The 10,657-nt window shown below is 42.1% G+C and overlaps 1 protein-coding gene across 1 annotated transcript in view; it reads left to right on the forward strand.

The window, feature by feature from the left end:
• Nucleotides 1-5,803: 5,803 nt before the first annotated feature.
• Nucleotides 5,804-10,657, forward strand: part of F13A1 (coagulation factor XIII A chain) — a 323,958-nt gene continuing 319,104 nt past the window's right edge. Inside the window, exons 1-2 of the mRNA XM_004711755.2 lie at nucleotides 5,804-5,852; nucleotides 8,920-9,067. Coding sequence (XP_004711812.1) covers nucleotides 8,938-9,067 — 130 coding nt within the window. The 5' untranslated portion in view covers nucleotides 5,804-5,852; nucleotides 8,920-8,937. The remainder of the gene's footprint in view (nucleotides 5,853-8,919; nucleotides 9,068-10,657) is intronic.

Genomic DNA, 10,657 nt, shown 5'->3' on the forward strand with positions numbered 1-10,657 from the left:
AAGACTACTAGACACTCTACTTGGATGTTTGCCAATAGATCTACAAAAATACTGTGATAAAAGAATGCTTCTTTGATTACAAAAGCCTTTTGTGACGTTTTATAATAATGATCTTATTCTTTGATGATTATCTGGGTTGATAGCCTAAAGAAGGATAAATCACTAACTAGAGGATAGACACATACTAAATGGGGTGAAGGGGATGACCAAATTCATTAAGAGGGAAGTCAACAAAAAAGAATAGAGGAAAACAATGGGGTGAGTGTAAGAGTCAAAGAATACAGAGAGTAATACTGATATATACACAGTTCTGCAATAACAATGATCTATGAGTTGATGCATAGATAGACATGCAGGCTGAATGGGTGTGGAAAGTAGTGTGAGACAATACCCACAAATCTATACAGATTTGAAAGGATATTTCTACACCTGCATACATATTCATTCTGCAAATATATCCATGAATGTTGTGGAGCATATAGAGGGTAAAGCTATGGAATAATTTGAGTGAATGAGTCCCTGGGCCTGGAGACTCAGGACCATAGTCTTGGGCACACAAAGATCAATCACCATGACATAGTCCAAACAGATAATGTCCTACATTTTGGTGAGTACTCACAGGAGTCTTCAAAGCTCAGGAGTGGCTACCTCAGGTACAATCCTATTCTCTCCCCAGTTAGAGGCTAGATGAGAGAAGAAAAGTGAAGATGCATGGAAATAATCAGTCCTGCTGTACTATGGGTCTCTACGAGTCATGACCAACTTGGTGGCAGTGAGTTCCTAGGGGTTAAAAAATAGTTTTATTGGCATATGCATCACATATCATACAATGTGATACAAATTAAGATTTGCACTATCGTCAGAACATTTTCTCTGCATATTCATTTTTGTTAGCACCCCATTTCCCCCAGCCACCACCCCTCCCCATCCTCTCTACCATGGTCCTAGGCAATTATCAACTCACTTGCTGTCTCCATAGATCTACCTAGCCTAGATTTGCTATGCAGGAAATCATACAAAACATATACAGGAAACAAAGAAACAAAATAAAGAAAACCAACATTGACTAGACCAAATATAGAAAAACTTCAATCAAAAGAGAGCAGAAAATATTGAAAACTGGAAAAACTTTAAAAGGGTCAAAAGGGAAATAAAATGATAAGGTATTACATTTTAAGTAAACTACATTTACCATAATTGACTTTACAATGCTCTTTGTCTGGTTACAAAGCTATGCACACCCCTCAACTATGTTCAGAGGGATTCACCAGAGGCTTATTCCAAGTGTGGACCCTGAAAATGGATTTTGGGCTTCATCTGTTATCCATACCTTAGGCAAACTGGGTGTTCATAAATGAAGCTGTGATACTATTTTTTCCTTCTGATTTGGATTTTATTACTTACAGTTCTTGGATCACAGCAGACTGAACTTCTTCAAAGCAGAAGAACTTATTCAAATGTCAGTCTGGGTTGACTAGAGAAACAAATCCAGGGACAATCATATGTGTGTGAGAGAGAACTTTTTATCAAAGAGTAATTATTTATTAAGAAAACCTTCCAGCGTAGTCCAGATCAAGTCCGTAAGTCTGATATTAGCCCATATGTCCAATACTAGTTTCTAAATTCCTCTTCAAATTCATGCAACACATGCTATGATGCTGAGTGCAGGAAGATCACAGGCCAGTAGGTAGAAAATCTTGTGGATCCAGTGGTGGTGGAAGCATCTTAGCGCTGGCATGGGTTTCCATGTGACTCCTCCAGCTCCAAGTCTCTGGTTGCCATCAGCATAGCTCCACATGGTTTGTCAACATGAAAGTCTCCCAGGTGAGTGTGTGTGTCCTGCCTCCAGCAAGCTATTTATCTCTGTAGTGCCTCCAAATGAGGTCGTCAAGTTGTAACCTGATTGACAGGCTAAACTCTACCCTTTCATTCTTAATAGTCTCAAATTGACACCAGATTATATAACTACCACATGGACTTAGTCGATACTCACTTTAGGTGGTTGCTTGTTTGAAGATAAGCCTTTAAGACCACAAATGGTATTTTTTTCCTGACAGCTTGGCTTCTTCACTACACTTTTTTTTATAGTATTCATACCTTCAGTGATTTCTTTATGAAGGAGACCATTGAGCAGGGCCAAGTCATAAGAAATAATTTTTCTTAGATTGGGTCTAGAATTAAGTGTGATCCTAAAAACCTAGTCACATATCTTTGATTTATATGTGTCTCATTTTAGAGACATCACTATCATTTTATGATGAAGAAACTTATAAACCCTCTTCCTGGGGCATAAGGTAAATCTACTGATAATATCATTAATTCAACAAATTGTACAGAATTTAGAACACTGTTGAGGAAAGGAAATGATATAAGTATATGCCAGCTCCAGATTGTAATGCATGAATTGTTGACTTGTCAAAATTAAATTCTTAAGTGATTGGATACTATTTAGACAAGCAATGGGGGCTGGTGATAGGGCAAAACTTTCAGTAACAATCACTCACAAAGGCAGAACCATGCTTACCAGATTAATATATGTCATAAGGTATCAAGTGCCATTAAAATAGTGAATATGTTGTAGTCCCAGAACACTTTTCCTTGGGCACCTTCACAGCAAGGGATCTGAACCTAGCACTACACTGGTGGTGTAGCAGGCTATGTGTTAGGATGATTGCCACAAAATCAGCAGTTCAGAACCACCAGCAGCTCTGCAGGAGGAAGATGAGGTTTTCTACTCCCATAAAGACTTACAATATCAGACACCCAGAGGGCCAGTTATACCCTGTCTTGTAGGGTTGCTATGAGTCAGAATCCACTTGATGGCCATGAGGTGGTTTTGTCTGTTTGTTTCATGGTCCATAGAAACACTAGTCTCCACTACCTGGAGACCATAAAAAGAAGATGATGCCAGACTAACACAACCAACTGCTCTGAAAGGGAAATCATCTTAGGTCTTAGATAGAGTAGGAGAACATTGTGGGATAAATGTGCTTGACACAATGGATGGATGGATGGATGGATGGATGGATGGATGGATGGATGGATGGATGGATTGTGGCAAGAGTTGTACAAGCCTCCAATAAAACCATTAAAAACAACAACAACAGCTCAAAATCATATAAAAGACCAGGTTTACTCATTAGCTAGGCCCTAAGTCCCTTGTTATCCCTTCAGGCCTAAAACTAAACTCATCTCTGGCTCAATTTTCAACCAAGCAATAGACAGTCTATAATGGGAACAATAATGCTAGCGAGGTACACAGATCTTAGAACAATCAACCAAAGCACAACATTTACATAAGAACAAGCTCAGAAGGGTTGGAAAAGAAAAGGGAATGGGGGTCAAAAACCCAGGAAGGAAATGGGATAGAATCAGTGATGTTACATTTTGGGGACTGTAATAAACGATATGAAACAAAATATGTATGAATACTTGAATGGGAAATTGATTTGCTCTGTAAACTTTTATCCAGTTCACAATAAAAAGCTTCAAAGTAATAATAATAAAAATATGATGACACTTTTTCTAGGATCTTCTTCTAGCATCGTTCCAAAGATACGAAAAAGAACTGTGGCAACCTCTGTGGCTCGAGGAACTCTGGTTGGGTCCGTATCTTCAATGATCTCATGGGTATACACTCAAGGACACAGAAAATCACCAAGCAGCATGAGAAGTGTAATGACAAGGCATGCTTCTTGGGGAGCATCGCAGTAACTCAAGCTGAGGTCGGCAGTACATGAGAAACAGACTGTGGAAACAGGAGGAGATAAGAGAGGAACGTGATCCTGACAGAGGGTACAGGAGAATAAATTCTTTATGATTGGACCAAAGTGAAGTACAGGGCTGGGAGCACTGGGCAATGAGTTAGAGGAAATAAAAGAGGTGAAGTGGAGAGTTGAGGATGATGTGGATAATATTTGATTTTGCCAGTTCATTGGATACTTTTTTTAAAGTAAATCTCCAGGCATTTCTTACTATTCTCAGTGGAAATTACACTGAAACCTGTTCAGCATTGAAACAGAACTTACACTGTCTTCACTGATAAATGATAATGCACATGATGTGCATTATTGAAGAATTTATCCCAGAACCCCACAGGAAGGGCAAGAATTCGAGCATGGAATCACAACTGTGCTATAGGCCAAGAGAGGACACACATTTTCTACGTTAGTTGCAAGAGTAAAGAGGGACAAACATGTGACAATACAGGCAAACTAATTGGGTCCATAGTAGAAAACAGGGAAATTCTAACCAGTGGCACGTTTTTTTTCCCTTTATGAAATTAGAAGATCAAGTTATAGGTTTAAACATTTGAAGGTAGTAAAGAATGTTAGAAGAGCCATGGTGGAAAAGGCATATGTTTGGAGATACAAAGACTCTAATATATGTACTGTATATATATATATAGATGAGGGTTTACCCCCGCCGGAAAAAAAAACCAAACGGAAATAATCTCCCCTGGGTGGAGCTTTCGTAGTCACATATTCACCACTAGGTGAGCATCGAGCAACTCACTCTTGAGTTACTGCACCCAGTGGCATCATCTGGGAAGGTTTTCACTGGTCACAGTGAATTTTTTCATGAAAGCAGTTTCACTTAAATCCCATTTTGTGATACCAATTTAAGAGAACAGCGTGCGGCTGTGAAATTTTGTTTTCCTGCGTGGGAAAAATGCTACAGAAACTGGTGTGATGTTGAACACAGCTTATAAGGACAATGCTATGGGAAAAATTCAAGTGTTTCTAGTTTCAAAAAAGGCAAAATATTGATTGATGACAAACTTTGTTCGGAACGTCTGTAAACTCCCCAAATGGATAGAAGTGTCAACTTATAGTGCTTTGGAGTTCGTCCCACCAGGTCAGACTGTTAATCAAGCTTTCTATCAGAGGCTCTGAACAGATAGCATAAAAGTATGCAACTGAAAGGCCTGATTTGTGGCAGATGGGGGACTGGTTTTGCCACCACAACAACGCACCTGCTCACATAGCGCTCTCAATGTGCCAGTTTTTGGTAAAAAGCAGCATGTCTCCCTTGCCTCATGTACCTTACTCACCTGACCTCACTTCCTGTGACTTCTTTCTGTTTTTTGCAAATGCAGAGGGACATGAAAGGACAGAGATTTGACAATGTAGAAGCAGTAAAATGGCAAATGAGGCAGGTTCTGTCAGACATCCAAACAGATGAATTTGAAAATTGTTTCCAAGAATGAAATTGCAGATTTGACAAATATATTAGGTGTAGTGGAAAGTATTTTGAAGGTGATAAGGTTGTTTTGTAAAATAATAATAATAATTAACACATAGCTTTGAGAAAAAAATTCCTTTTTTTGGGCACCCCCTCATACAAATATATATATATATATATATATATGTATATTTTAGATATGTTTGCATATATATATAATATATATAATTTCAAGTGCAAAGTTCTTGCTTCTTTCAGGAATTATTTTGGTATAAAACCAACATAGTTTTCAACAAGAAAAACAGCATGTTATTTTCCAGTTTTTATAACATTCTTACAGACAGTTCTTAATCTTCCCTCTGGCCAAGCATCACCTCCTACAGGAAGTCTTGTGGTTCACTCAGTGGTGGCTGTGGCTCCCTGGATGATTCAAGAACACAGAGCATACCCACAGTCTTATTTTCACAAGAAGGACATGTTCCATTTACTTTGTGCATAGTCATAACTGCCTGTGTGACCTCTCTTCAGCGGGACAGACTTCCCTTCTACCAAGCCAGCCCAATTCTGAATGGCAAAGAGGTTCCTTTGTAAAGGGAGAATTCTTCCTGCCCGTATGACCAAAAGGAAGATACAGGAACCTTCATGGTGTCTGGTATTCCCAGAAACAGGTGAGGTTTCTAAATTGGGGTTTAGGGCTGGAGCTTAGTCTTTAGGCCAAGGAATTGGCAATCAGGAGGGGTGGAGGCTGGCCACTGGGGGCAGGGAAGCAGGGGGCAGTTCACCAGAATAACTGAGCAGGAAGGCAGAAGTAAATGGAAAGTTCCTGAAGTTCTTTGCTAATTTTGTCAAGAAGTGGGAGGAGAAAACCCTGTGGGACCAGAAAGGAGGGTGGGGACTCTTAGAAAATTATTTAAGAACCAACTTTCTTGTCACTTTCCCCTGCCTCCTTTTGAGGAACTGCCCAGAGACACAGCCAACTCTGCCTTAGGGCGTCAGGTAAGCTTCTGTCCCTTGGCCTCAGTTTTACTGCTTTCAGTGCCCTGAGCTCCCAGCACCTCTGAGTTCCTAGCAACCTTTTAGGCTCTGAGGAGAGGAGGGGCAGACCCGTATCCCCTTTCTGTCTTTTGCCCTCAAATCTGCACATCTCCACCCCCACTTCCCAGAGGGACTTCTCTAGGGTCTTCCATGAAGCTTCCCTGCAGCTGTTTTTTGCTAGGAATAAAATGTCAATCAGATTAATTATGCCACTCCCTGCTTACCACCCCCAACCCCCACTCCACCTCCCCAGTATCTCCCAGTCCCCTTTTCACAGGGAGGAAACGCTTGAGCAGGGGATGCTGGGGTTACAGGGAGAAACCAGCAGGCAGGAGCCTGGTATGGATGGCTGCTTAGAAGGGAATGCACTCAGGTTGGCTCCCCCCTCCTGTGCCCTCCCCATCCCTGTGCTGGAGGAACTTCAGCTCCTTCTCCTCCCCAAACACCTAGAGAGACCTGAATTGTTTCTACTTTACCTAGCAGCAGGAGGCCTGGTGGTAAAGTGGACTATGCAATGGGTTGCTAACTGCAAGTTTTGCAATTTGAAACCACCAGTGACTCCACAGGAGAAAGATGAGGCTTTCTACTCTCCTCTCTTAAAGAGTTACAGTCTCAGAAGACCACAAGAACAGTTATACTCTATAAGAGAGTGTAACTATATTGTACCTATGAGTTGGAATCAACTCACTGGCAGAGACTGGAGCTCCAGTGGTGTGGTGGGATACACAAGTCCCTCCACGGAAGAAAGATAGATCTACTCCTCAAAGAGGTACAGTTTTGGAAACTCAAAGGGACACTTCTTACTCTGTCCTATAGGGTCACTATGAGATGTAATTGTCTTAAAGGTAGAGAGTTTTGTATTGCTTAGTTTTTTGAGAGCTGTCCATTTCAAAAGTTCATTCTTCCCAACAGGCTATGATACTGTTCAGTGCTGTCCTCCCCCACCCATATCCACAAGTGTGCCTCCTGCACCCTGTTCTTGTTATTTTCTATAGATGACTGCTTTTTCCTGCTCTCTGCACCATGCACTAGTTTTCTCTGTCTGTTCTCCTCATCTACTATGCACTGAAGACTGTATGTAAGTACAGAGATAGATATCTATGGATACAGGCTAACTTTAGTGGAGCCCACCAGCCACTCCTGGGGAGAAACGAGAGGCAGTCTTCTTTGGGAAAACCCTATGGAGCAGCTCTACTCAATGCTATATGGTTACTATGGATTGGAATCAAGACCATGACCATGGATTTGGGTTTTTATTGTTGTTGTTTATGACTGACAATTCAGGTCTCTCTAGGTGTTTGGGGAAGTTCCTCCAGCCCAGGGATGGGGAGGGGGGAGCCAACCTGAGTGCATTCCCTTCTAAGCAGCCATCCATACCAGGCGCCTATTTCCAAAAGATTGTTGTCTGTACAGGAGCAAACACTATAAGAGTTGGTTCTCTTGTCCAGTCAGGCTTCCATTGCTCAACCTGACTCTAGAAAGGTCTACTCTAGTTGCCACCACCACAATGGCAACTCTTCATCCGTTGAGGGCCTGCCTGGTTTTCTAAAACAGCCAAGTCATTGAGGTTCATGGCTGGGTAATCAAGGGCAGCTGCAGGGAAGTGGGTGGGCATCTTCAGTTGGGGCCAGAAACAAGGTCTCCATTCATTGGGTGAGCTGGTCAACAAATTCTGGTTGGGCACAGACAGTGGGATGTGTAGTATTGAAACTGGCCTGGTGCCTGCACAAACCCCACGGAAAGAGGAAACCTGCCTTGAGCAATAGCAATGTTATCACCAATGACCGGGCCAGCCTTGAGAATAATCCGTGCGCACCCTTGCCTTGCCCACACCATTTAATGTTGCAAGCTACCTCTTTTTCACCTCCCAAGCTCGGTGGCCCCTTTGTTCTGCTCCACTGCATACTTCTTCCCCAGCAGCTCTGATGGTATAACACACTATTTGATGTACTTATAAATTATTGCCAGACTCCTTCTTAATTCCCACTAGACTGCAAGCCTCTTGGGGACAGGGATCCTTGGTGTTTTGTTTTTGTGGTGGAGTCTATGAGCCTGGGTCCCACCTCTTGCATATTAGAGTAGACCTGTGCTCCACAAGGTTTTGGTTGCTGTCTTTTCAGAACTAGACCACCAGGCCTTTCTTCTAAGGAGTGTCTCGGCAGACTCAAACTTCCAACCTTTTGGTTAGCAGCCCAGCCTTAAATGATTACTCAAATCAGGGCCCTCAATAATATTAGTTGAATTGGATTGTCAAAGTCAATGCTTTGGTGGGCTATGTTCAGGTTGACCTAGTTGGAGTTTATTCTTGAAAGCCACTTACTTGTAACCTATTCATGTATGATATGGGTATATATATGGCAGTAAATGTTTCTTAAAAGGTGTTACCCCTAGGAGGATTGAAAGGCTTTAAAAATAAACCTGCCTCAAATTGTTTATGTTTTTTGTTTCTTCAAATAAAACCCCTTTTTTTTGCTTTACATATGGTTGGACAAATGTCAAATATTTCTAAGACCCTTGGGGAACTTTATCCACCAGTAGACACATAAGACTGACCTTCATGGTCATGAGGTTTTTATTTATGTGAAATTTGGGAGATGTTGTTCAAGCTCTATTATAAACAGATATGTCTAGTTCTCTATTTTTGAATCCTTGCCCCAAATGAAATTCATTCCACATGTCCCTTTCCATGTTCCCCTCAAGTTGCTTGTGAAGCTGAGAATGTCAGAAACATCTACCACCAGCTTGGGAGGCAGGAGATCAGTCCCACTCAACAACTCCAATGCTTTGGAAGATGACCTCCCCACTGTGGAGCTGCACGGTCTGGTGCCCCGAGGTGTCAGCCTGCAAGGTATGTGGCAGCACCTAGTCCAGGCACATATCTGGCCCTGGTCCTGGGGTGAACATCCGTTGCTTCCAGTGAGCTTTTGTGAATTGCACTCCTTCCATTTCTGGTGTTACAGAAGGCCAAACCAGTTGCCATCAAATTGCCCCTGACTTACAGAGACCCTATCAGAGTAGAACTATGCTCCTTCTGGGTTTCAATGGCTGACTTTGGGGAAGCAGTATTTATTCTATGGTGCCTTAGATAGAAAAAAATCTATCAAATTTCTGGTTAGCATTTGGTTGTGTCTACCATTTGCACCCAGGAATTCCTGTATTAAAGAAAGGCCTCCAAAATCTTCTTTGGAATGTCACAAGCATCCGAGACCTGGATTCACATTCCAGGTTTGCCATTTAGTGGACATGTCATCTTAGGGGAATATATTTTTCTCCTTCTCATTGATTTCATCCACAGCACAAGTGCATTGAATGAGTTGTGAAGCCTCTTTCAGACATACAGTTCTATGTTTTGAAGATTTTTCTTTAGCTGAATTTTTAGAGCTGGGGGTGTCTACACTTCTAAGATATTGTGGTTGTCTGGATTATCTGGCTTGCTCCTCCTTCCTTTTTCCTCCTCCCCCCCCCCCCATCTATTGTTGTGCATTTCAGAATTGGTGAGAAGAGCCAGACTCTGGGCAGTTGCGGAGATGGAAGCTACTAGTTCTCTCCAAGCTGCCTGGTAAGCAGGTGAGGCAACCTGGTTCTCCTACCCTGGCCACTGCCTCTGCCTGTGGGACATGATCTCGTCTGCTCAGCCCATCAGCTGTGCTAGAGCACAGGTGCCAGTGGTGGTTTGATGACATAGACACTGGTCCCTTGAGCCTCTGCGGGGACATGCAGACTTGCCTTCTGGAGAGGAATCCAGCTAATTGAATACAGAAAACTACGTGGGTACCAGGTGACCCTGCAGCAACTCTGTGCTGTGTCTAGCAAAAGGAAAACATCCCATTGCTGGATTTGAGCAACCTGGTCACGATCATCCTGGACCTCTGTGAGCAACCCCTTGCGTCAGAAAGAGCTCAGGGTGGAAAGTGCTAGGTTGATGGAGCTCTCTAGGCAATGACGGTTAAATAAGGAGCGGACAAAAAAAAAGGGACTCTGGATTACTAGCAGACCCGGAAAGTCAAAGACCTGTCCATACATTGAAGCCAATTTAATTGTGATGCTGTGAGGTCTAGATAATTTGATATCAAAGTGTGAAGACACAAAGATACCTAGTCAACTTGATTAGAAGCCATCTCACTTTGGTTTTGGGGGTGAGGGGAGGTGTGTCACGGATCAAAAAAGAATCCCCATTCAAGTATATCCTATAAAGGATCAAGAAGGACTTTTAATTCTGAATACTCTCTCCCATCTAAGCACTATATTCTCTAAAACTGAGTTCAAAGGGACTTATAACTGAGGCTCAGTGCAAACAGTTGACGATTTTTTCTTTACTGCTTACTCTTGTGTCATGAGTGGCGCGATCAATAATTACTTAACGCTCTTAGACATTTTCGAATGCTCGGTTTATTCACTGCAAACACACATCAAACAATCTAAAATATTACTCAAACTA

This window comes from Echinops telfairi, unplaced genomic scaffold (assembly GCF_000313985.2).
Source record: "Echinops telfairi isolate 266 unplaced genomic scaffold, ASM31398v2 ScPeMD7_655;HRSCAF=1070, whole genome shotgun sequence".
In the NCBI taxonomy this organism is placed as follows: domain Eukaryota; kingdom Metazoa; phylum Chordata; class Mammalia; order Afrosoricida; family Tenrecidae; genus Echinops; species Echinops telfairi.